The sequence below is a fragment of the Blennius ocellaris genome (genome assembly GCF_963422515.1).
Source record: "Blennius ocellaris genome assembly, chromosome: 1".
NCBI lineage: Eukaryota > Metazoa > Chordata > Actinopteri > Blenniiformes > Blenniidae > Blennius > Blennius ocellaris.
The window spans coordinates 16,775,184-16,802,691 of record NC_137650.1 but is presented as its reverse complement, the minus strand read 5'-3'; the positions used below and the strand labels follow the sequence as shown (position 1 = coordinate 16,802,691).

Below are 27,508 nucleotides of genomic sequence, written 5' to 3'. Positions count from 1 at the left end.
AGTAAAGTGTCGGCACGTCAACTTTGCCCTTCATTTCTTTCTGTATATGTAGGTTAAGCTCGTAGTGCCAGTCAATAAATTCCTAATCAGTGTGCAGCAATTAACACACACACACACACACACACACACACACACACACACACACACACACACACACACACACACACACACACACACACACACACACACACACACACACACACACACACACACACACACACACAGAGTTTTTATGATGTTTTTCTCCTCTGCCTCAGTCCGCCCGCTGCGGCTGCATTGTCATTGCCTGTGTGATCGGTGTTTAGTCCAAACGACTCCCATGGTGCTATTCTGAGGGACACGAAGGCGAACCATTGCTCCGTTTGACATGCAGTTAATCACAGTTATGCCGTTTATTCTTCCTCAGTCGATTGCATGTGGGCTCCGGCTTGCAAACAAACCACACACTCCATTATCCAGACTGGAAGTCAGAATCCCTCTCAAGTTTTTATTGAATACTGAACAGTCGACTGATGGAAAAATCCAACTGATCAAACATTGAAACTCTGCTTATCAGGAAATAGTTTTATTTTTGTTGTGCTGATGTAAATGGATGAGCGCCACGTTTTTGCTGTGAACAGTTTGTTTCAGTCCAACCTTTCTTCAAAACTTTGTGGTAGAGACAAACAATAGGCTGGAATCTACCATGTCAAGGACGGCCTTTAGATTGTGAATGCTGTTATGTGAATAATTCCCAGATGATTCGAGAGACAATGACAACAATATTTTTTCCTCATTTGATTATCATCATTGTGCATTCAAAAACCATATGTCTCGTGCTTTTTCAACCACCTACAATGTCACTTTTTGGGAATGAAGCCTGAGGCATGCACAGTCAGGCCTTCGTACATATTCATTATCTTCTTTTTTTTTGTTCCATGTCCCTGTTCTCAAGATTCTTACACCTTGTGAGTCCATGTTTTGATATGAGTGGAATATGCACGTGTCACTTAAGCACGTGCATGTGACAATAGCCAGAAAATCAATAGAAGGTCATAGCACGTTGCTCCTATATCTCTCCAACACTTCCCAGGCAATAACAGTATCATCCAGACCATGGTCACTGGCCCTTGGGATGTTAAATTGAAACATTTTTTTCCTCTTCTCAGGTCGCATGCCAACCACAGTGCTAGGGAAGGTCTACTCTCCTGACCCTGATGATTGGGACAACAAGACGTATGTCTTTGAGGGACACGTGCCAAGGTAAATGGGATCATTTGGGGGGGTCAGGAATGTGCCATGATGTCTATTTATTTCTTATATCTTATCCATATAAAGTTTCCTATGTTTTCTTTCTTATCTGTTATCATGTCAGCTCCTCTCCCTGTTATGCTGGCTGGCTCTTGGAGGCCAAGGCAGATCACATGCTAAGTCACAAATCACAATTTAGGTCACAGATGCACAGAGCCCTTAGGTTAAGTCATATAGTATGTTATCATATATATATATATAAAATGTTTCCCCACCCCTGCTCTAGAGGCAGTGCTGAATACCAATATGCACAATGTAGTTTGACACCGGCCTCATTGTATTGACGTCTTATCGTGAAGACGTTCCCAGCAGTGGGATTGCTGACCTCACATCCAAAAGGCATCACTCACACATACTGTACGATCACTGCGTTACATGGAAGTTGATTCACATTTAATCTGAGACATTGCAGTATCCTCAGTGTGTCAGGAAATGAGAATCAAAGATTGATCCTCTTTAATCCTCAGGCAGATTTAAGGTGCATGCTGATGAGAGTCTTTGTTTTTGTTTATGATGGCTCATGCTCGGGGTTCTGCAGAGCGATCACACAGACCTGCAGGAGCCTGAAGTCTGTGCTGATAATGATAAATGATGAACTCCGGCTAGTTGGCAAGCACAATATGTGAAGCAAACCTGATAGAGATCATTATGTTACACGTTGCTTTCATGCCCTGAGCTATTATACATTCACCATTATCCAGCCAGTCTTGCCTTGTTGTTTCTTGTTGTCATGGACTTAGACATTTAAATAATGAAAGCTACAACACCCCTGAGTGAATTGTCCATCTTTTCACCACCTGACTCATTTTTCCTTCCTAAACTAATTAATGTCATCTCCCTCTTTGCCTATTTTGCCTTTGGTAATATGTTGTCCTGCTACTGAATGAAGAGGCTCTTCAGTGTTTTAAAAGAATTGTTCCCCTTGAGTCTTTGCCCAAAGTTACAATGAGCCGATGAATTTCTCACAAGTCCCAAAAAACTGCTTGCGGTGTCACCGCAGCAGCCTGCAACACCTCCGTCTCCCTATTCTCAAGCTGCGCACAGCTCAAAATGACAAACTCTTCTCCTTTGTCTCTCTGAGTCGAGGTTCAGCCTCCATGTAATATACAGCATTAACATTTCATGACAGCTCTCATCTCTCTATGTGTCAAACCTCGGTTGAGTTCAGAAGACATTCTTTCAGCAAAGAGCCTCTTCTCGGCTCTGGATGGTTTCGCTTTCATTCATCGAAGAGATTCGGTTTTGGGATAAACATATTGTGATGTACTGTTTTTTAAAACTATGAAGAAATTCAAGTCAATGTCATTTCAATTGTGCCAAATACAACACAGTCATCTCAAGGTACTTTTAAAGAGAAAGACCAACAATTCCACATGAGCAAGTCGAGGGGATGGAGGAAAGGAGAAACTCACTTTTAACAGGAAGAAACCTGCAGAACCAGACTCAGGAGGAAACTTTCCAGTCCAGTCCGGCAGACCTGTTAAATGTGGGAGTTGACGGATCGACCCTCGTCAGAAGTACCTCAGTGTTTTTGCTCTTTGTCAAAGTTGGACCATGTAATGTGAATTCGTTAGTTGCACAATTTTCTGTAATTAATTGTGATTAATCACATTGTTTTTAGAAATAGGAGAAATTAATATTTTACCTGAAAGTCTTTCCTCCATTTTGGTGGCTCCTGGTCAGCCAACATGGCAACCTGCTGTTTTGCTGTAGATTTAGTACTGTGGTTGTAAAATGCAGATTTTAAAAGTAAAGCTAATGACTTTTACTTTCTCAATCAGCTGTCAGGTAACTTTTAAAGGGAAACTTTATACCTTCATATTATTCCACTCGGTATTGTGCTGCTCTGTTATCACGGCGCTGCATCCAGAGACGCTGCACATACGCTGCTCCAGGGGACTTTAAAAAGAAAGAAAGAAAGAAAAAAAAAAAAACCCAAACAAAACAGAAGCAAATATAATTACAAACAAAACTATGTTAATTGGATTACATTTTTTTAACAAATGTAATTGAATTAAATTAGCATGTTATTTTTGACAGCACTCGTTCTGATATGTTGACTCTTGAAGCGGCAATCTTCAGCTCACAAAGGCCTTCATATATTGAAGAAAAGAACTGTGTGTACAATACTTGGTTCTTCAACACTTTTTCCCAAAGTTTTGCTTCAAGGGATACTGTCATGACTGGACAAGATGTTGCCAGTGATATAAGTGGTTAAAGTCTGAAGTTGGACTGAAATTGTAGAACTGAGTGACGTGTAAGCTGATAGCAAGTGGTTGGAATAGGGCACATGCCACAGCAAAGAAGTATATAATGAGTTAATGCAACCTTTGTCCTTACAAGTGCTTTATTATTTAATTTTCCAAGGTTCTGCCTTGGATTTCCTCTCTAATTAAACTTGAATGAGCTCATTTGCTGTACAAAAGGGGAGCATGGAGAAGGACCAAGTAAAATTGCCTCCTCGCATGTCTTCGTGCCTATTACTCAGTCTCATTTTTCACCTTGCCTCGCTCTCCCTAATGCACCGTCCCTGCTCACTTTCTATTATTGTCCCGGGGGTAATTGATTAACAGCAGAAAAAGAGTAAACAGTAAAACACAGGATGAAATGCACTGCTGTGGGGGAGGTGAGGTTATTTGTGGCAGGTTCTGCGGATTCTGTGGGTGTGAAATGTTTCTCTTTTCACTGAAACAGCGCACCTTTAACATGTTTCTTGGTCGTAATCATATTCATTATATTGTTTATATGTGCAATAAAGAGATCTCTGCCTACATGATGAATCAGCTGACAGCTGCTTTCTGTTTGCCGGAGATGTTTAAGCATCTGTGTCTGTGGCTCGCAAGAGGCTTGAATCCAGCCAAACCGCCACGAAAATAATAAAGAATTCAAAGAAAACTGATTTTTTTTTTTTTTTAACAACAATTTTTAAGATTAGCAGACATAAAAGATAGTTACCTGGTTGCTATCAAACTAGTCTCAAAGCCATGCTGTTAGGGGGAGTTTGTAAAAACATACAGAACGCAACAACTGTAGGAGAAGTTTTCTGGACATTTGACAGGCCAAATGAACACATCTGTGTTGAGACCTCATAGGCGTGTGTGACTTTTTTTTTTTTTTACTTTTATCATGTGGCAGTGGCTTGGTCGATGTGCCATCCTACACACACTGAACACATACTTTTTTCTTTGGTGTTCACCAGGCAGACATTTCTTTACACCAAAGGTTTCAGGAAAATACATAACCTGATGAGTTTGACTCTGAGGTTTGAACTTACAGATTCATAAATGTGACACTCTCCAGCTTTTATTCATTAGAGAATAACCGAGGCTGGTTTTCATTCCACAATCGCATTCATCGTCTAATGACATGCTGGATGTGCTAAACAAATCCTTCCAGCGGGGTCATTGTTACAGAGTTAAGACGAGACAAACATCAGTGACCTCAGTCCTTCCAAAATGCTTTAGGTTATTGGTTTATTCTTTGAAGAACCGCTTCTTTTTAATCCACTAAGCAGAAGTGAAAATCGCCGTCAGTGGCGTGCCTTTGTGGAATGAAGAGCTTTTGGATGAATGTGTAAGAGACAGCATTTCAGGGTGAAGAATAATGAGGGCGGCAGGTTAAATGTCTCCACTTCCTCGGAGAGCTCAAGCTGGCTGATTTACGACAAATGCAGCTACCTACATGTGTCAGGGTTTTCAAACTGCTGCGTGTGTTTGTGTTCTTGCTCTTTCACCACAGTTACTTCATTCTGAACAAGCGCACGGGTTTTCTGATCATCAAGGAGAACGCCCCGCCCGGGACGTACCAGTTTCACGTCCGAGTGTCAGATGGAATCTGGCCGGACGCCGTCTCCACCATCACCATTCATGTGAGGGAACTGCGGGACGATGCCATCTACAGCTCGGGATCCCTGCGTCTGGCAGGTAAAAGCCAATCCAGTTATTCAGAAACAACACTCTGAACACGTCTTTTCTTTTACTTTGCCTATTTCTTTTTTTCACATCATTGGTGCCATGTGGCGGACTGGGAAACCTGTGCTGGGCTTTGGGTGGCCATTTACATGAAAAAGGTGGTCTGATCCACTGCAAACACAACGTTCTGAAATTGATTCCAAATTGAGAACTTTTTGAAAATGCTCCGACTTCATCTACATATAAACGGGACAAAACAAAACTTTTCTGAAATGCTGCACATGCTTGCAACATCGTAATGAGCAGTAGTGCACATGCTCAGTAGCTAGACAATAAGAGCAATGTTTCCTACAGTGTCATGACTCCCAGTCCATATTCTCCTGGGACTTGGTGGTTTTATAGTTCTCAGTCGCCGTAATAACAATCCAACTTGGTTGTCTGTCCATACACATGTCTGTATTCTAACGTTTAGAGCACAACAGCACCCACTGGTGGCCTGGCATGCTAACTACTGTACATCATTTTCAGCATTTCTGCCATTCCTGTGTAAACAGACATCGTTTTTAAAATGTTGCTGTGTAAACGCAACACTTTTCCGAAATGAAAAAGCACAACTGATACGTTTTCACTGTTACATTGTTACATTGTTGTGTGAAGTTAGTTAAAGGATGTAAGAAAGATTTATTGGCACCATTGGAAAAGTGAAGGTGATTGTCCACCTCATCCAACGTTGGTCTAGCTTTAATTCAGAGGTCTCCAACCCTGGTCCTTGCTGGCCCCTGTCCTGCATGTTTTAGTTCTCTCACTGCTCCAGCACACTTGAACCTAATGATGATGTCATCACCAAGGTTGAGGAAAAAGTCCAATAACAAGCCCCTCATTGTAATCAGGTGTGCTGCGACTGGGAGAGTGCATGCAGGACAGGGGCCCTTGAGGACTGAGGTTGGAGACCTCTGCTTTAATTAGTCAAACCATAAGGAAGTGCAACTGAACATATTCCTTGGCATGCTCACGCACATTCAAACTGAATCACCAAACATTGGAAGGTGCACGTTTTTAGCATTTTTTAACATTATTATTATTTAAGCTATACATTTTGTCCATCCCAGCACCTACCGACACCCGAGGCTGTGGAATTTACATTTTCAGTTTGTGTGGCTTTAAATATCCGTCTGGACAGATCAATATCCCTGTGACCTCAAATGTATTTTTTTTTAACTACGCCTTGTGGGGATTTCTTCAACTTCTGTATGATTAGATTTTAGCAGCCACTGCTTGAAGTCTGATGACCTTTTAAGTCCCACTCCATATCTGTAACTCCTTTAGTGATTTTTTTTTTCTTTCGATCATGGCACACATGTTAATGTCTACCAAACACATTCAGCCAAGGTCAAAGTCGGTGTTGCCTCACATGTCATCAATTTCTGTAAAGTAAAGAAGGGAATCTCTTGATATTTACAGGTATATTTAGACTGGGCAGGTTTTTGGTTGTTAAACATTACACTGATCATAAACATTTAAGGTGTAATTTTTTTTACACCTTTAAATTAAACAAAGTCAAAATCCCATCAATCTATACTGATAACACACTCTGAGGCCCTATTTACATGACAACCATTTCAAGTGAAAATGGAGAATTTTGTAGCCTTTTTAGAGTTCGTTTAGAGGATGACAGTGCTCGGAGTCACTGAAAGGCAATTTTCTGAAAAGGTGGAGCTCATTGAAAATGCTCCGACTCCGTATTTGTGGAAATGGGATAAAACGCAACCTTTTCAAAATGTTCCACTCTGTCTCTGACCATGTGCTCCACAGGTATAGTGGTACACCCGTAAAAGGAAAACAAATTATTGTTTACAGCGTATTGTTCTCTGCTACATGTGTGTGTGTGTGGTTTCATTACAAAAACAAACAACAGCACCAACTCGTGGCCTGGTATGCTTCCCACATTATTTTCAGCCTTTCTGCCTTTTCAGTGTATAAGGACATTTTTTTTAAAACATTGCTGTATTAAACTTTTCTGAAACCAAACTCAGAAACAATGTTTTCACTTGAAACATTGTCACGTAAACAAGGCCTAAATATAATAAAAATAATAAGACTTCAGCTTTTGACTGCTGGTGGCATACTCCGCAAACTGCGGTTGTTGTAGTTCTTTGAGTGCAGAGATCCACATTTTTTCATTTCCGATCCTGATACCTGAATTTGTGTATCTGCCTATCGGCAGCCAATACTATTCTGATACCAGAGCTATGTTTGCTTTAATATTATTATGATCATTATTGTTGGTCTGTGTGACGATCATGATAAAGTTGTTATATCTTTAAAACCTCAGAATCACTTTATTAATCCACGAAGCACAAACAGCAATTTTTCCAGCTCTAAAGCAGCACAAATGATTGGGACTATTACGTTTTGTGGAATAGGATGCAGCTTCACTGAAGTGTGAATCGCCTGCTACAGGAGGAGATGCTTTTCTTTGTTTTGATGCCGCCGTCAATGATGTTCTCTTTGGCGAGCTGGCATTTTAAAACAGTGACGCTTGGTTGCAGAGAATCCGAGAGGGGGAGCGTTAAATACGTTCAAACAGGGACATGTTCTCATGAAAAGTTGGATAGCTGCAGTGCTGCTAAGCTCGCCTGCTCACTGGCTGCAAATAGTGGAAAACATTTCCTGACTCGCTACTCTGTGTCTGATTGAGATGCCTCCACTCAGGGAATCCATTCCACATTTTGCAGCCAGCAGGGAATCTCTTGTGGAGTCATTTCAGCGGACAGTAAAGCACAGACGAGGCTCATGGACCGGAAATTTTAGATACATGAATTACCTTGGTATGAAAACCCAATACCGATACTGGATTGGATCAGCCCCATCCCTACTTGAATGTGGTGGTAATTTACTGAAGGCAGATATGTAAAAAGCAGTCACATGGGACAAAGGTTTTAGTTTCTGTTTTGACATTCATATCCAAGTCCTGAGCTGCTTTGGTTGCAGTCTTCACGCCAGAAGGTAACGGCATCATTTTTCATCCCTCTGCCTGTCTCCCGCCACCGATTGATGGTCTGTGCTATTACTGCAACAGGTCGAACCCATAACAATTCCAATTTGGGTTGATGCCTGCTGACGAGACACTGCCGGAGAATGTATGTGGTCATTAATTGCAGACTTGTCTTCAGTCTTGGAGAATAAATGAGTGTTGATTACTATTTGCTCCGGTTGTTTGCAGTGCTTCAAAGGACGGTTGCGCTCTACGCTAAAGAGTTTTTTTTTGTTTTTTTTTTGTAAAAGATTACACTCATTATGAATCTGTCTCCCCTGACTGGTGAGATCTCTCGTCCTGGCGGTGTGCTCCACCAAAACGCCATTTCCATTACTTATGCCGGCAAAATAATTAGTGGCGTTTTTTGCTCAGGCAGCACATTCTCCTCACATGTTGAGCAGCATCCATCATTACCTGATGTACAGCACATCGGCTGTCCGCTCTGAATTAAATTTGCTGCAGAGGAATAGGACATGGCTGAAGGATTTTTATGATTTGGGAGATAGTGAAATAGAAGCAGACGGAGGGGCCCAGTCTCCGCTCTCCGAAGACGAGGAGAGGCAGAAAGGAAGCGGTGGAAATGAGAGTCAAGCCTCATATAAACAGATAAAATGATTTTCCTCTCTAAATTAACGTGCATTGAATGCAGAGACAGTGGAGAGAACCGTTTTTTTCACACATTTCAATGTTTGTGGAAATCAATTCCCGTGCAAAACTCGGGAAATAATGGAAATAACATATGAGATAATCTTTTATTCATTTAGATGATGAAAGCTCTTGATTTTAGATAATGGATTTGTCAATAGCTTGTCCCTGCAGGTCAGTCACTTCATTGAAGGTTTTGAAACACTTTCACTGTCATTGAGGGCCTGTTAGCAGCGGATTTTATTGATTTCAAAGAACCTGGTTGTAACAGAGATTTAAAGCTCAAGAGCACAGGTGTCCAACGCTAATGCCAAAATCACTGGAAGGCTTTTTACCTGCAGCTCAACAACGGGACATTCTCAATAGAAAAATGCCAGGTTTCCAAAGAAAATGTAACATTTGTATGATGTGGCTCTTTGCAGAATTAGGAATTCACTGATGCGAGTATCTGGTATTGGTTCTGACACTGCATGGGATACTCGTACTACATCACATTATCCATCAGCAACGCCAGCAGCAGGAAGATAAGAGGACGAGCAATATTAGTAGTTTTGATATTCTTTAATATTAATGAGAACATCAAAAGTAAAAGAGACTGTAAATTATGTTCTGAGAAAATATCAGAGGAGAAAGATAGTTGGTACAACACCAGCAACCAGCAGAAATATTTGGACCAGCAGAGTTAGCCCGATGTCATCCAGTAGTTTAACTGCTCAGTGGATCAGGAAGATTTTACTTTGAGTCGTTCTCCATGCTAAAGAGTTTCAGGGCTCGCATGCCAGCAATGCTACATGCCACATTCTAAACATGATAAAAGTCTGATGGATACACTGATTAACAGCGAGCTCGGTCCCTCAGTCTACAGCAGTGTTTTTCCAAGCCACGGGGCATTTCTTCCATTCCTAATATCCCGAGGCACACTACCAATCAAAAAAGTCACAAAACCACATATTGTAGCTTTATACAGCATATTTAATGGCAATATTAACAGTTTTTGCAGATTTTGTTGAAAATATTTCAGTCATAAAAATGGCACAAAAGTATTTTAGTAATATCAACAGGTAGGAAGAGTCAGCTATTTCATAATTTCATCCATCATGTTCTTGTCACTGGACTCTCTCCCGCACGTTACTTCTTCTTCTGGTAGCTGGCATCCTTACTATTGCACTACTATGTCACTAATTTTATTATCTTAAATTAAAAGCGCCAGTATTGATGTGCTTCTTATTGCCACCTGCTGGCAAGGAAGGGTCGTAGATGTCTTGATCACCCATGAAATGTCAGGTGCAGAAATGCAACAGTGTCAAATCATTGCCAGTGATTATGTTTGAAACAATTTAGTTGAAATTGGACAATTTTCCATGGCGTGCTGGTGTGCTGCGGCACAATGTTTGAAAATCACTGGTCGACTGTACACATAGCACAGTGTGTAGTTAGATACTACATACTGTGCTATATGTACTATATTATAGACACAGTCGTGTCTTGAAGCATTCATGGTTGTTGCAGGTGAAATAGCATCAGTGCAGAGGCTATGTGGAGGTGGTTTGTGGCATCATGCAGCCTTGGCACATTGTTTGCATATAGAGTATACATTTGGCTTTATGCTATTTAATAAATACTCAAATCTGTACTCATTATTGGCAAGTAACTAAAGCTTGTCCTTTAAAAAAGTGGTATCGGTGCATCCCTGTGAAAAACTAAAGAGCTCCTCAAATGCTCACATGCACACACATGCAGACACATGCACGTGCATGAGGATATGTCACAGTAGCCATTTGCAGGATGTGATTTTTCCACATAGAGCTTTGGAGTGAACACTCCCATTGATGCTCAGTCTCGGGGATTATGAAAATATTCTACTTATAGCATTACTTGCACCCTCCTTGACATTCTAAATCCCATTTCAAGAACAAATGTGGAATGCAATAAGGACAGCACAAAAAAAAAAAGCGTTAGTTAAATCTGCCTGTTTGAGATTAAGGCTCCCTCCTTCTTTTTCAATGTTGATGGAAAGGTAAGAAATGCGGTAAACAAAAAGTCCTTCAAATGTCCACATAGCACAAAGCCGAAAGTAAAATGGAGAAGCACACACGTACAGAAGACTGGCACAGCCGTTTGCATACATGATGACTTTAGAAACAGTTCCAGTCGGGAGATCGTCCTTTAACGAGAGATGCAGAGCTGAGATGTTACGAAAAATAATTCGCTATCTGTCTTTCTGCATCTGTCTGCCCTCTAGGACGCAGGCATCGTGGGATCAATATGCAGGAACTGGGGAAATATATTAGTTTGGGATCAAGCCCGAGATAGCAGGGACTCCCACACCGATCGTACCCTATTCATCACTAATACAGCCCCTGTGGATGTCACTTTATGAGCCTGGTGTGCTCCATGAACGGAGCAGCTCAAATGCAAACATAATAAGTATTTCCATTGCCTCTTCTACGTTCGGCTTTGCTGTATTGCTCTAACTACTTCATATTTGTGTTGCCAGAGACAGAGGAATATGTTCCAACTCCTCTTTGAAATGCCTTTTATCATTAACTGGATATGTAAAGATATGGCTTCACACCTTTCTAAGCTAAAATGTGCTCCTCAAGATGGCGTTTCACAATGTGGTATCACATCTGAATGAGTTTGCCTTGATGGCCATTGTCACAGCTGCTCATGTCACTGGATTACTGTTGGGTTTAACCACCGAACTACACACTGTCAAATTGGCATAAAACTGCTATATTTATGTCATAACATCAGGAACAGTGAGTATGACCACTCACTGTTTCTGTTGGTGAGATGCACAAAGCTGCTGTATCGTCGTGTTGCTATGACATGCTAGCACTCAGGACTGTCTGGGTCAGTCTCATTAAATCATCATGTTCAGTATAAATTACATCAGTTTATTTTTGTGGGAAGATAAGCTACAATCTGTTGGATGTATATAAAACAAAGATTAAATAAAAGAGAGCAAAAGTAGTCACAGAGAAACAGCTGAGACCAACTACAAAACTAGGAATGCACTTGATACCGTTATCAGGTCCAATACAGCATGTAGTACTCACACTCCTAAAAGCTCACAATACAACCTACCAAGTATTATGTGACGCCATATCATTGATCGTATTGTGTCTTCAGTCTTGATAATGGAGTTCTAGAAGCTGGATAGTTTGCATTCTGTCTTTATCATGACTCGGTGAAAAGTTTCATTTGTAGAATTAGTGGTAGCTGCATTTCTAAGACATTTGCAATATTATGTTTTTTTCAATAGTTTTGTTCATTTTTACTTGGTTGTTATATGTTCGAGGTCTCTGGTGAATAGGTACCGTATGCCTGAAGTTCCATGGCCAGAGACGGTGAGTTGTCTTTCATTGGAGGAATAAAATCACATCAGTCTGTTGAACATTTTTCAAATCTTCAAGTGCTGTTGAAACTTGTGCATGTAAAAAAAAAAAAAAACAACAACTTTTTTTAAAAACAGCTCTGACTTCAGGAAGAAAAATTGCAACTCGTACCAGAAAGACATTGGTGTTGTATATTCTCTGTTCCTGCATGGTCGCAGTCACACTCACAACAGTATATTAGACCTCCGGTCAGATATTTAGACTCTTTTTTTTTTTGTGGGGAATCACTGCACAATGGGGGTAAGGATGTGTGCATGCTGCCTCTGACAAAGCCTCTGGGAAGGAGAAAGCAGAAGTGAGTTGTGAGGTTGGATCAAAGCCAGGTGCAAAGGCTGCCACTCTGCGTTAGGAGTTACTACTCTTACCCCCACCACACACCCCTCATCCCCCCAACTGTCTCTCCGTCTGCCCGTGTCCTCGTTTCTCCCTCAGGATTGACTGATGGAAGCTGACATTAGCCTGGATTCCTCACGCTGTATCCACTGTGTCCGTTCTGAGCCCCCGTCCTGTCTCCTCATACTGAGGCTCAGTCTCCCTCTATGCACTCACCATCTCAACTAAATCATGCTACTAATCCCCCCCCCCCCCCACACACACACACCTTTTCTTTGTGTGCGTGTGTGCATGCGTGTTTGTTTGTTTTTTTACTCTTCTATGAGTCAATCGGTTTGGAGTCTCTGAACATTTTTGTGATGTGGGGCTGTTTGTGGTGGTCCTTGGAGTTGGTCCTCGAGTTGAAGGATTACTTCATTTTATTTCTTTGTTTCATATTTTTTTGCCTAAAATGACAACCATGCACCCACACCTGCAACAAAAAAACATTTTATTCACAGCATGAGAAGTATTTTACTGGCTTTATGAATCACTCTTTTTATAAGAATAATTTTAGTAGGTTACTTCTTCTTCACAAAACCTTGAGGAGTAAATAGGGATTTTATATCAAAGTGTGTACCTGGGTTGGAGAGACCTGGAGAACCAGACTCGGAGGAGGACAATTTTTGCAGAACCAGACCAGATATTAGTCTTAGGCTCTGTTTGTAACATTTCAAGTGAAGGCATGTCAAATTTAATGGTTCCAACAGTGGCTGCTGGTGATACATTTCTTAGGTGGGGCTCTTCATTCCTATCCCCCCACCCACCCCCCGCACGATGAAACATTATAGTTCTTTGAAACTGCAAGTGAATAGAGAGCACTAATTAAGACTCTTATTAATATACTTGTAAACTAATACAAGCAGATGCTTCATTAAGTCCCTTTCAGAAAATGAATGTGTTTTGTGGCTTGTTTACTGGAAATGACAGTTAATCTGAGTTTAGGGGAAACAAAAGATATATCAGGTATATTTTCAAACAACACATCAATCCATCTTTCAAAACATTTTAGACGGCTTTGAAAGAATCATCCGAAAAATAACTATACTGGAGAAAGTAGAGCCTGACCTGCAGCTTTTCAGCCAAATTTCTCCTTTCAAACTGGTATATTAGAAGAGATGTGACAGAGTTAATAATCAGAGACGCACCACTTGTTCTCTTCATCTCAACATCTCGTAGAAACAAGTGAGAACAAACCAGAGCTGACTTTAAGCCAATCACAAAGCCAGGAGCGATTTAAAAAGCGCCTCTTTTCTCGAAGATGAAGTGACTCTGGTTAGTTTAATTTTATGTCAGTCACTCTGGTGTTAATCAGTAATTGGTGAGATCACTACTAAATCCCGCCTCCTCCTTTGTCATCGCCCCAGGCTGCTCAAACACACACACACACACACACACACACACACACTGCTAGAGAAAGCGAAATCAAGAAATCCTCTCTTTTATGGAAGATTATCTGTAGAAAATGAAGCAAATACAGTTCAGGGCCCATTTGTAGTTTGTTTGGCATAAACACATTTTGACAGTATTACAGTTTGGGGGTGTGGGGGGGGGGAACTTTTATTGACCGGCCGCTACAGTCAAAGCATTTTCAAAAAGTTTCATCTTGCATTTTGAGTAGCTCCAAGCACCATTGTCATGTTAACGTAGCATTAACATTTTATTTTGTTTTTACTTGAAAACATTGTGTCTATATTTACTATCACTGCAGGTTGTCCCATCATTCAGTTTTTTTTGCAATGTACTTCCAATGTAAGTTGTCAAATCCTGCAATTTCTAGTAAAATGGTTTTAGAAATGCAGCAAATGAAATCAGTTTTTGAAAACATTAGGTTGTATTAAAGATCTCGGAGGGAGTGTCTGCTGACTTTTAACAAGATGAACGTAGTGAGTGCAATACCAGAGACGCGCAGCTCTGTTGCCTACTTTCTTGCCCTGAATAAGGGAACAAAGCTCATCTCCCCCTACTGGAGCCCCGAGGGACCACGAGCTGATTACTAGATACTCTACTCTCTCTCTCCACATTTCTACATCACATATTTGTGTATTTCTTGACTCACTCGCTTTGTGCAGGCTTGTCCCATTAGTAACAAATGGCAGAATTTAAAAAGATGGATGTCTTTAAAAAAAAACTATAATAAAGAGCAATGAAAATGGCTTTGCAGCAAAATTACTGAGATAGATTAAAAGAGTCAAACTCTGGGACACACTGCTTGCTACAGTAAATATTGTCCTCTGTCTCTCCATCAAGCTAAATCAATAAAGTGGGTGAACTTACAGACTCCACGAAGCAAAGTTCCCACTGTTGCCAGCTAAGAACCTGTGCCACTTGCTTGAATTCACTTTTAATGTCGCTTTTCCAGTCTCAACAGATCTGAGCAAGTCTTGAACCTCATACGTTAAACCACAGCTGCTGGGTTGGAGGAATGAAATGCTGTGCTTCCTCGTGAGCTTACTCTTTAGGATGATTAGAAACTGAAGGCCAAATCGTTGAGTGTAAATACTTTTAATTGCTGTAGGTGTTAAATGCATCTCCCAGTCCCGATGCTCACCTGTAAACACACACACACATACACACACACACACACACACACACACACACACACACACACACACACACACACACACACACAATAACCTTAGAAACTCCAAATTGTGTTAAGTAAAGTGAGCCACTTTCAATAATTTATAATCATAGCTTCGGTCTTGAGGACTCGAGACAACTTTTCACATTAGCGGTTGGAAAATAATTGGATTTATCTTTGAGCAGGGGTTGAAATAATGAGGCCACTTATATACGGTTGTAATCCTGTGTGTGTGTGTGTGTGTGTGTGTGTGTGTGTGTGTGTGTGTGTGTGTGTGTGTGTGTGTGTGTGTGTGTGTGTGTGTGTGTGTGTGTGTGTGTGTGTGTGTGTGTGTGTGTGTGTGTGTGTGTGTGTGTGTGTGTGTTCGTTCCTCAGACATCACGGCAAAGGAGTTCATCGAGCTGCGCGGGAAGCACCGGAGCCGCTACGAGTTGCTGGTGGACTTCCTGTCCGAGATGCTCTCTGTCCCACCCGAAGACGTCAACATCTTCAGCCTGATAGATGTGAAGGAGCGCATGCTCGACGTGCGCTTTGCTGTGCTAGGCGGGCCCACTTTCCTCCAGCCAGAGAAAATCCATGGCTACCTGGCAGCACATAAACAGAAGGTAAGTTGTTCTCAGCGTGCTGTGGTGTTGTAGATCCGATGGTGTCCCGTCAGGCTGATTGAGTGGCCTGATCTATTGGTAATCCAGCTCCTGATTGATTAACACATCTGCTTGAATGACGAGTAATGTAATCAAACACAGTGAGTGAGTGAAGCCAAAGATAATTCCCACATGGGTTCCAAATAGAGTTGTGCCCTCGCTCTGTGTGTTTGCTTGTACTTGTTAGTTTCAGCAAGCATGTTTGCCTGTGGCAATACTTTGGCTTTATCTTGAGTGAAAGTCCGACAAATCAAACATGTCAGTCAAAATTTGGAAGCTTATGTCTCAGCATACAAGGCGGAATTCTACAAAACCCAGAAGCCTCTGGGAGAGAAACCTGCATACGAGCATAATGGGTTCAATATCCTCAACATGCTTTAGGAGCTATAACCGCTTTGAGCGATAGCTGTCAGTCATCAATAAATGTGGTCAAACTGGAGTTGTCTTAACTTTAGTAATCTGGACCCACTGCCAGCCAGCAGTTAATATTCATTGCCTCCGCAGTGCCGAGCCAGTTAAAAGCAGTACATGAGTGTTTGAATCACCTGACTCCAACACATCAAACTGCCACAACAACAGAACTATTGAAGGTTCAGCAAACGTTGATCCACAAAGATAAATTATGATTTATGTGTATCTTTAAGTCTTAACTCAAGGTTATGATGGATAATTAAAGAACACTCAAGAGAAAATGCTACACATGCTGATATGTACACTGTTCATACATATGGCTGTACTGTTGATGGGCCCTCTATGCTGATGATACCATGTTTTATTCTGTCCACCAATACATGAAGCAGATCTTGCGTAAACTTCACCTTCAGGCTACGAAACATTAAGACCTGAGATTTTTACTGCATTCCTGTATGCAAATTTTCCTCTTTCTCCTATTTAAATGGTTTCTAAAGTTTTAACTATGTTTTCTCCAAATAATTGCACTGCTTCAATAGCACAATAACCATTGGAGAAAAAACTACCAATACACGCATGTGTATTGTATGTTGTTTTTTTTTTTTTATGTACTGCCAACCTCATTCATTTTGCAGCACTCAGGTCTTGGCATGACTGCTGGCATCTCCACTTTGTGATTGCCAGGTTCACTAATATACCTTCTCTAAATATTAACGCTAAACACAGAAAGTTAGTTGAGTAAAAATGATTGCGCTCCATTTGAAAACTTCTTGCACCAGTGTCACTCCTTGTTCTTCCGCTCTGTTATAGCTACAGGATGAGTGCAGTTTTGTCCCGTGTACAGAGCTTTATCTGTATGTCGTGTTGGTTAGAGGATTTGGGATGCAGCCAGTGTGTAGTGTATGTTCCCGCCCGAAGCTCTTTCTCTGTCCTGTTTGTTTTTGTTCAGTCTGCATCGAGGGATTGTCACATCAGTTTAATGACGAAGACGTTCTCTATTTGTTTTATGATGGTTAAAATTGTGATTACAAGGTAATCTGCAAATATCTCAAAGTTGTAAGGATTCTGTTTTTGATATAATTATTTTGAATGCTCTGAGGCAGCTCTTGGGAAAAACCTGGAAGATGCTGGAAATTGTTTTGTTTTTTTTCTAATTTAATTAGATCATAATTTCCACATTTTATGCAAAATAGTGTTTCATTTTGTTGGAGAAACACAATCAGTTTGCTGTTAATAAATCTATTTTAGGTAGATTTGTGTCTGGCGGTGCTTGATGCAGTAGAGTGGTTGTTCCTCAGTCAGAAGGCTCCAGGTTCAATTCCCCATCTCCTCCTCTCCACATGTCAAAGTGTCCTTGAGCAAGACACTAAAACCCAAACTGCTCCAAGCGGTTGCACTGAACCACATCCATTAGTTAAAAAAAAATTGCCTCTGGGAATAATACAATGCCTCTACTCATTTTTGATTTTACTTTGAAAATGCCACGTGCTTGCAGATTTTCTGCAATTTGGACTGTCTTTGTAATATTCAAAGTTCTGTCTACTCTATATACCTGACAAGCAGCTGAGAAAAAAAAATGAAGTGGAGCACATGAAACCATAAGCTGTTTAAAAGCAAGCGTAAAAAGCAAACATTGCTGGTTTCCAAGCGACCGCTCGCAGCCTGAATCCCCCCGTGGGTATGGAAGTATTGTGAGCAGAAGTCGGTGAGCCAGGCAGCAGCTGGGAACGCTCCGCCTCATTTTGAGGGAGATGTTCTCGCCTGTCCAAATGAAGCAGATCTCCTGTGAACAATGCAGAGTTTAATTCAACCACTCCGCACACAGCAGGTGTGAAATTACCTCGGGGTGTGATCACATCACTGCTGCTCGCAGAAAGTTTTCCACTGTTTGAAGTTTACTCCACCACGTTGGATCTGGGTTGCGTGCTCAAAGTGCTGACATTGACCGTTGGCGCACACTGGAGGTGGATCACAGCAGCTGGATGGAATGAGCAGAACTTTACTTTCCTGTCCATGTTCTACTTTAAGATGTGTCAACCCACAGGACCAACTGATTTTCATCTTGGTGGTTTAGCTTAATAACTGGAAAAAAACACAACATTAATGTTCAGAGATTAAGTAGAAAACATATTTAAAATATATACAATATCTACAACATCAAGGAACTAAAAAATGTACAGCAGTAAATGTACATGTTTAAATCAAAGTCTTTAGAGTTGCCATGCAAAAGATAAAGATTTCCATTTATGGCTGTTGCTTTCGCTGTAGCAGTTGTGCTTAAACGTATGGGCCAATTCATGTCTGTGAAGAGTTGACAAGTTTTCTCATGATTCTCTAAAAGTTCAATTTATGAAACATAACGGTGATAAAATGGGTAGCAGCATTTTTAGGAAAGTTATCTTACCCCGTTGTCATGAAGACAAAGCCAGAGTATTTTTCATAATTCCCACCTTGGGATCCGTCATAAGAAATGTTGTGTTTTCAGTGACTCTGAGCACTGTTTTAGTGTAAACACACCCAAATCACTACAAAAGTTCTACGTTTCCACTTGAAAACATTGTCATGTAAACAGGGCCCTAATCTAGCTAAAATGAAGGTGTTTTAAGAACACAGTATTAACATACAGTATTGTATATATAATTTGCCTGTCAATTATAGGGGTTTTACTGTAATCTTCTGAGAGGAGAACTCTACAAACTACACTTTTTAAGAAAATACATGAATCAGCAGTAACTTTAGTACTTATGGAGAGGCTGAGTGAGGATCTATTAAGATATATTTTGTGTGCTCTATTCACTTCCACAGATGTGACACAGTCACAGCTCATTTTCATCAGCATCGATGTTAACATGTTAGAGCAGCTATCGGAACATAAAAAGGAGTCAAAAATCCACTTGAGACAGATGGCACTGACAGTATCCACATGCACAGGTTGAATTTTGCTGCAGGTCAGTAACACTGCTAACTCCAACTGCATTCAGGACCTGGACAACAGTCTTTCTTATTCCCAACCAAACTTACAACTCTCACTTTCACTTCATGCACAACTAGATCCATGTCCTCTTCTTAAAAGACGTCCCGTCTCTCCAGATGATCAACCTCCACGTTACGGTATGCATGGACAACTGGCTCTTAAAGAAATTGCTCTCTGTTAGTTCATTTTGTGTTGAGCACAAAGCTTTCATCCATCTTGCATACCTGCTTCATGTGGGGGCATAACTAACCTTGCAGGTAGCCTATCCCATATGTCACTTGATTAAAGAAACGATACACCCTATGCAGGCAAGCAGCCCATCATATTAGAAACAGAGGGTGACCCAAAATCTTATTGGTCAGCTGAAAGTCAGCAGTGAAACTAAGAAGTAAAGACATTAATGTTCCGTTTACACACCAATGTATTCATGTCAAATAAACATCGAACCTTTATTGTGATTTGGGCATCCATTTACCCAGCAACGGTGCTCGGAGCTACTGAAAACATAACTTTGTGCAAACGGTCCGAAGAAATGTAGGAAAACACGTTTTTGAAATACAGGTACTCCAAATGTGCACCACAGCTGTAATAACTAGCTGTTCTGAACATGCTCAGTCGATGGATAATAAGATTGTTTGTCTGCAGAGTGCCATGACTCCAGTCCACTATTTAGGATATTTATATTTCAGTATTTTATGATTTATATGTATATTTTAGTTAATTTGTTTACACTTTCTTAAAAGTCTATTTTTATGTCATTTTCATTTTTTTTACTGAATGCTGGGACTTCTGACTGCAGTTTTGTTGGGTTTGAGTATGGAAGCTTATGAATAATGACAATCAAATAATTGCGTTTCTTCTTCTCTCCTTGGTCATTTTATAATTGACAGTCATCGTAGTAACAATCCAACTTTGTTACGAATATGAATATGAATGTCTGTGTACTCCCATTTTGAATGTTTACAGCATATTTTTCTCGACTGCATGTCTGTGTGGTTTCATTTAAAAGACAAACAACAACACAAACTAGTGGTCCGACATGCTAACGACATTGTTTTCAAAATGCTGTGGTGTAAACATGAAACTTTACTGAAAGAAAAACTCAAAAACAATAGTTTTTCAGTGGAAACGTTGATGTATAAACAGGATATAAAAATGTATTTTGATCATTAAATAATTCCAAAATAACAGCAGAAAACATGCCTCGATGCAAATAAAACATGCAATCTTCATACACAAAGGTCCCAGAACCAAGACATCTCTTAGTAATGTTTGGCAATTATAATCTGTTGAAGTAGCACTATTTAACTTGGATATGCCAGATACAATTATGCATGATCTTTAGATCACAAATATGCAAGGAGCCCACCCATAGTAAACAGATAAACTCTTCTTCAGCGTCAGCACAAATGACCTGCAGTTTCACACCATCCTCAACTTGAACATCAACATTCACAGCTATTTGTGCTATTTGGGACATGAAAAGTGAGACCTGACTCAGGCCATTGTCCCGCATGATCTTTTTCTTGGCCAACGAGGAAAAACATATATTCTACTCACTTCATGGTCTATGAGAGTGGAACATCCTTTCAAATCCAACCTAATTTAACTCTAACTGAAATGCACAGTGTGGATTATGGTCGAGGCACCATGCTTTGGATGTTGTATGAGGGAGAGCGAGAGAGAGCTTTTTCAAATGGGAATGATCTGGAGTATTACACTGATTGTGGTGTAGATAGTTACATTTCAAATTGAACTACGTTTCACCCTTTAAAGAGGGCAGAACAAGCAAAACTTGGAAAGAAAAGAGCACCATATCAACACAGCAGAAAAGACAGCTGGTAAAATATAGTTTATTTTAGCTCACTGATGCTCCCTGGCCACTGGCTTCAGTCAGACCTCATTTCACATTTCACAAGTCTGAATGCAAAAAGGAGACCTAGATATGTGTGTGGATTTCCATGTTTACCATCTTTGTGGGATCCGTAACCTTGTTTGAAATATTCATCAAACCTATAATCTTCCATGAGTTCAGGAGTAAATGTGATTTTAGGGCTGCTGTTAGAATTTCATCAAGGTAAGGAATGGTTAAGGCTAGGTTACATGACTAGGGAATAGTGGAACCATGACTATTGCTCTTTGGACATGTACATATGTGGACAGGTGATAATTCTATGAGGTGTAAAGCAAGTCTCATGAGTAAAATCAACAATAGTTCTAATGAAGCCCTGATCTACCGGTAAGCAAATGTCAAGGTTAATTTAAGGTGGATGCTCAGAATTTGGGTTGAGGTTAAACAGAAATTGATAAGACAAGCCATGTCCCCTGAAGATACGAGTACCTAAAACACATTTCTGAGTGTGCCCTGGTTTGCCTCATTTTCTCATTGTAATTATGCCTCATTCAGTTCAACTTTATTTCTATAGTGCCAAATAAAACACATTTTAAGGCACTTTAACAGAGAAAAACCAACAATTCAATATGAGAAGCCATGGTTGGAAAGGAAAAACTTCCTTTTAAATGGAAGAAACCTGCAGAACCAAACTCTGAAAGAGGAGACTTTCTGCAGTTCCGGCTTGGGTTAGTGGATAGAAAAAGGAGAGGACAGACAAACACATTCTTGGAAGGGATTCGAACCTTAGTTTATGGAAGGCAGTCATTATGCTGAACAAAACCATTTTTTTGTTTGTTTGTGCATGATATCAATAAAAAGGTCTTGCATCACAAATGCAATAAGTCTGTGCTTCCCACTGCACATGTGAGGCTCTAACCAATATTGGGGGTACCAGCATGCCTCTGCAAGAACTTGAATTATTTGTGGGGACTGAAAACAGGGCGCTGATTATATTTTTCACATATTATAGAATCCAGAGCTCAAGACCCTGATTAACATGTGTACCAAAGTAAAAATTATATTTCTAAGGTTGAAGGCTACAGTCAGGTTAAGGTCATTGTTTGGGGAATACACAGTGTGCGTATTTCACAGAGGGCGAGAAAGACTGAGTTGAACTGTCCTCAGAGGAAATGATGAGCCAGTCTGAATTTGCATGTTTGTGTCAGTTAGGGGGAAAGCGCAGAACATATCTGGAGTCCAGTGGTCAGTTCAGGTCAATCACCCCGTCCACCTACCCAGTTCAGCCCCATCTATCTCGTTGTTTGGTGGGATTTTTTTCTTTGGTTGGGATGGAGATATCACATGCAAAAAGAAAACTAGAAAATGTGAATAATTCTTCTTTTTGAGGCAAGATGCAGAAGAAGAGAGACAAAGAATGAGACAGGCGGGAGGGAAGACGGTGGAGAAGGGGGAGCCGAGGCTTTCAGGTGTGATTTGCGAGGAGAGTGCCAAGCGTTTCATCTGAATTCAGCCAAAACCTCCTCAGAAGACATTGATCAAAATGCGATGCGAAGCGTGGCGAAGGGAGAGGATGAACGAGAGCCGGATGAGATGGTGGTGAGGGTTGGGGTTAGAGGGGGGCAGAAGAAAATGAAGCAGTGCTTATTATTAATGTTTTCAATTCACCGGTAATACCTCCGAAGTAGAAGATTTAAAAGAAAGAAAAAAAGCCTCAACACTCCATGTCTGCTTATTTTTCCCTTCTCTACCTCAATAATTGAAAGTTATCCCTCAGTGTTTTCCATCCAACACGCTCCACTTGACGTTTAATGACACTACGTTGGTTTTTCAAACTTTTTAAAGATCGTGGTATGGTGCTCGGATTCCAGGGTTCATCATATCATTATATTAATGTGTCCCTGAGAGACACCCTCAATTTCCACCTTCATGGCAGACCAGAGAGAGGAGATTTCTCAATGCATTGGAACAGTAGTCCATGGAACAATGTATCCCTCTGGTCCTTTATCCTTTTGCTCCACACACTGTTCCATTTTTAAAAGATTCAATTATTCCCTCTTCCAGTTCCTCTGATCTCCACATTTGGGAGACAAGATAGAAAAGATCCTGAAGAGTGCTGACATATTTGAAGCCCTTTACTCTTTAGAGGTTACAAACCTCAAACACAGATGGTAATACTTTCCAGAGAAATGCATTGATAGATTTCAAAACTCTGATCACAACAGCATTATACAAGCCGCAACTGAATGTAGACAAGTTTAAAAGTTATTCTGAAATAAGCGTGTGTGTGTGTAGGGGGGGTTGCCTTCTTCTGTCAATGCCTTGTTCATGTGCCAAAGTTAAAAGAGGTACCAGCATGAATGCAAGCTCTCTTTTAGAAGTCACATAACTGGATAAGACCAGTGGAGTAATGTCTCCCACACATGAAGGTGTGCGAGACTGGAAAGTCAACTTTTGAAGAAGAACATAAAAAAATCTCCAGTTTTGTGAATGAATGGAAATCTGAACAAAAAAAGAAAAAACTTCCCATATTTTCTACAGGTACCTGGACTTCCTCCCACAAAACAAAAATATACATTCAAGGTTAATTGATGTCCCTTTTGTTGTTGTCGGTATAAATATTAATGAGTGTGATTGTGTTTTTGGTGTTACCTTTGTAATGGACTGACCAGAGTCTTTCATTCATTGTCAGTTGGATCAGTTCAAACTACTATAGATCTTCATCAATCTAAAAGTCACCCCTTTAAAAATTGCTTGGTTACTTTACTGATTACTTGTTTTTAAACTTAACTGTCAGATTACAAGTAACTAGTTACTTTCAGCAGCTGCTGACAACATTTTTACAACAATTATATGTATGTGAACACTGACTGCTCTATTCCTTTAAAATGAACTTTCCCTACAAGAATCTTCTTCAAATTAAAAGTTTCTTCTTCTCACTATGGACAATAGCCACCATAAATGGTGCTAACTGCATTTAAAATAGCCTGCTGGTTCACATCATTCATGTGAATTTTTTCCTCAGTATGTGTGTATAAATGTGATCATGCTTTTTTCAGACGGGAGTCAACGGCTAAGTTCAAAGTGGAACAGCTTTGTGGATCCTTTTCATGAAGTAGGAAATTATTTCAGTTTGATACTCGGTGGGGTATATTGGAAGTGGAGTCCACAGATGAGGATGTAAATCAAAAGCTGTAAGGCTATGGAGGCAGGGGCAGCAAAACAGGAGGACGGTCCTGAAAGACAGCGCACCTCAATAAATAGTTGTTACTGCAGTCGGTGCTCTGCTGCCAACTGGCAGCAGGAACATTTTTGGTATACTGAGTGAACCCTGCTGACACTGAACAATCTCCAAAACCTAAAAAAATATGGAGCGATCCAGCTGTGAAGCTGCACTGAATGAATTTGCAGCTTCAATAAACACTGTTGACCTACAGATGGTGTTCAACCTCCATAACACTAAGGGCCAATTCATACTCCGGAAGAAACAGAAGAAAGTTCTCACACTCCAAGGTCTTACCCAACACACCAAGGTTCTCTGGGCAGACCGAGCAAACACCTCCTGCATCAGCCGCCATGAGGAGTCTGCTGGAGCTGGGTACTTCCTGTCACACAGCACACAGTAGCAAACACAGACGCAGAGGCGAGGCCATACAGCCTGTGGGCTCTAACAGGCAGCAAACGCTCAATCGGGACAGGCGGGTTCTCCTTTGCTCATTCTTTTCGTCAAAATAATCTGATCGATTGCGTTGAGAAACAAGCTGATCAAATCCATAATTTGGGTTTGGATAGAGATGTAGTGAGAGGCTCCTATTAGATTCTGACACTACAAGACAAGACAAGAGGCAGCAAGCAGGGCAGATAAGGGAAGGGAGAGAGAAAAGCGTCCACCTTCGATTAAGAGCGGGAAGAAGAAGTGAAAAGGAGATTAGCTGTGTCGTTAAAAAAAAGCTGTATTGCTATGGAAACAATGGCTTCAGCTATGCTTTAGCGAATGAAGTGGAACGACAGAGGCTCTGCAGCTCCCCTAATGTTTTTATACATATTAAAACAAGTAACAAGTTCATTGCTCGTAAACTGAATTATTAACTCTTAGATAGTAATCATTTGGTGACGGGTTAGTTTAAAACGGGTTATGTTCCTTCATTATTCACAAATTGTGAACAAACCAGGTCGGGTTCCGTAAATACTCAGATTTAGTGAAGCGTTCTCAGATCTTGCTGAGAACAACTTTCAAAAAGACGACAGCACCATGAGTGTCTACTTTCACATGATTATCTGCATATCCATGTTTATTTCTGTTTCACAGCAAACACTTCCACCAAGGTTGCAGCAAGATTAATTTCATTCAGTCACAAATCGTGGCATGTTCCTCTATATTGAACGAGACATCATTGTATAGAAACTTGTTTTCTCTGCTTGACAGACTGTTTCACTTGACTGGATGATTAAACGACCATGTCTGTGTCCAGTGACACAAACAAAGGGTACGGAGAATGGTGTTCATAGACATTTTGTATGCTTGATTAACAGTAGACACTATTCATCAAACTCCCACACAGCTCTTCTCTCCATTTTAGCTCATTTGCTCTGTGGCTGCACCTACCTACTGCAGCATTAAAGTCAGGCATGAGAGATACAGGTAGGTTACAAATGAATGAAAGAGGCTGGCTGTCGATATGAAACCATCCCTGCTGGCTTTGGCTCATGCACACAGTTAAAACCGGGATAGTGTGAAGCATCCGTGAGAAACAACAAAAAACATAATCCTCATCAGAGTTGCAGCCAGTTTGGGTGAATGAGTGGAATAACTGAGCTGTAATCCAGCCACCGAGTGAAGTCCAATCGGTGCAGAACATTGAGCATAATGTAACCCGCTTTTCACTGCATTTCACACTACGTACAATCTCTTCGTATCAGAGTGCATGTATCTCTCTGCAATAGCACATGGTGGTATGCTCACTACTTGAAACTCACTTAACCAGTGGTACTGTCACTAACTCGGCAAAGACAACACACGTACGTACACACACACACACACACACACACACACACACACACACACACACACCCACACACACACAGATAGAGTGCACAGTATGTACTGAATTTAAATTGTGTTTTCCTTACAGAGCTTTATCAAACTGCTCGACCTGGAAAATCAGCTTCCTCCCTGCCTCATCAACTTTTAGCCCACTTTCCCAGCAACTCGTGCAGAAAAATAGCTAGATTTCTTTGACCCTTGACGCCTCGTTGTACTCATGGAGTTTCTTCTTTCCACATCAATGTTTTTTTTTCCTGTTTTCCTGTGTTTTGTTGTGTATACACACATGCTCACTGGATACGCAGGATATTACATTAGCAAGAGATCATTTGTTGCAGATGCAGTTCCAGGAACAAGTGTTGTACTTTGCTACTGTTACAGAGATGTCAAACCCTCCACTCGGTTTTTATTCTTGTTTTTTTGTGAAACCTTACACCTTATTGGGGTATCTACTTTTAGATATTTCCCACACCATTTTCTGGAAACCCTACAGAGAGTTGTAAGTGAAAATGTCAGCCTTAAGCAGGCTATGAAACATTTAAATCAACAACCAGGCTGCGTTCAGAGTCTTTGATATCACCTTTATTGCACTCTATTTAACGCTTGTTTGGAATCTAAAGGCAGGTGTATTTACAGAGCATTTTACTATAGTTAAAGGATTGTGGAAGAGCTAAAGACACTTTAATGGTGGATTAGACTTAGTGATTTCCACTTAAGTGAGCCAATGACTTTAATTCCACGCATACATACATACTTGGTGAGTATCTCTCAGCTGTCATGACTTCACATCTCCTCCATAAACTGGATCTTAAACTTACCAAGCACTCATTGGCTGTGACCTAGATCTTTAAAATAATTGACTAGAATGTTCCACACTACCATAATGAAAAACTCTGCAAGGCAAGGAATCTCCTCTAACAGTCATTGGTTATTTAAATCATTATGCAGGTACAAGCACTGTAACTTTTATTTTTGTGGCATCTATGTACGTAGTATTCAACTCTCTACTTTTGTTGAGTTATTGCATATGTAAAGTAAAGTATACAGGCAATAACATTATGGACTTGCTTTTGTGCTTTTGTTTACTTCTATGTCAACTATTATGAGTTTGCATTATTTAAATCTGTTCTGCTTCCCCCCCCCCCCCCTCTATTGTGAGTAAATTGTGTTTTTAACTTTTATATATCATTGCATCATGTTTTTATTTACATCTGACATTGCCTACAAACACAATCTCTTTCGGTTGTGCATTTCTGATGAATGTATTTAGAGGTGTACTAATTTAAGCATGTTTATATCATCCAAATGCATTCTTCTTTTGAAATTTTAACTATGTAATAGTT

The 27,508-nt window shown here is 40.5% G+C and overlaps 1 protein-coding gene across 1 annotated transcript in view; it reads left to right on the top strand.

Annotated features, from left to right (window-relative positions):
• Positions 1–27,508, top strand: part of LOC308132290 (neural-cadherin) — a gene marked incomplete at both ends in the record, with an annotated part of 403,944 nt that overhangs the window by 235,637 nt on the left and 140,799 nt on the right. Inside the window, 3 exons of the mRNA XM_080499326.1 lie at positions 1,149–1,242; positions 5,029–5,213; positions 15,616–15,845. Of these exons, the coding sequence (XP_080355452.1) occupies positions 1,149–1,242; positions 5,029–5,213; positions 15,616–15,845 (509 nt within the window). The remainder of the gene's footprint in view (positions 1–1,148; positions 1,243–5,028; positions 5,214–15,615; positions 15,846–27,508) is intronic.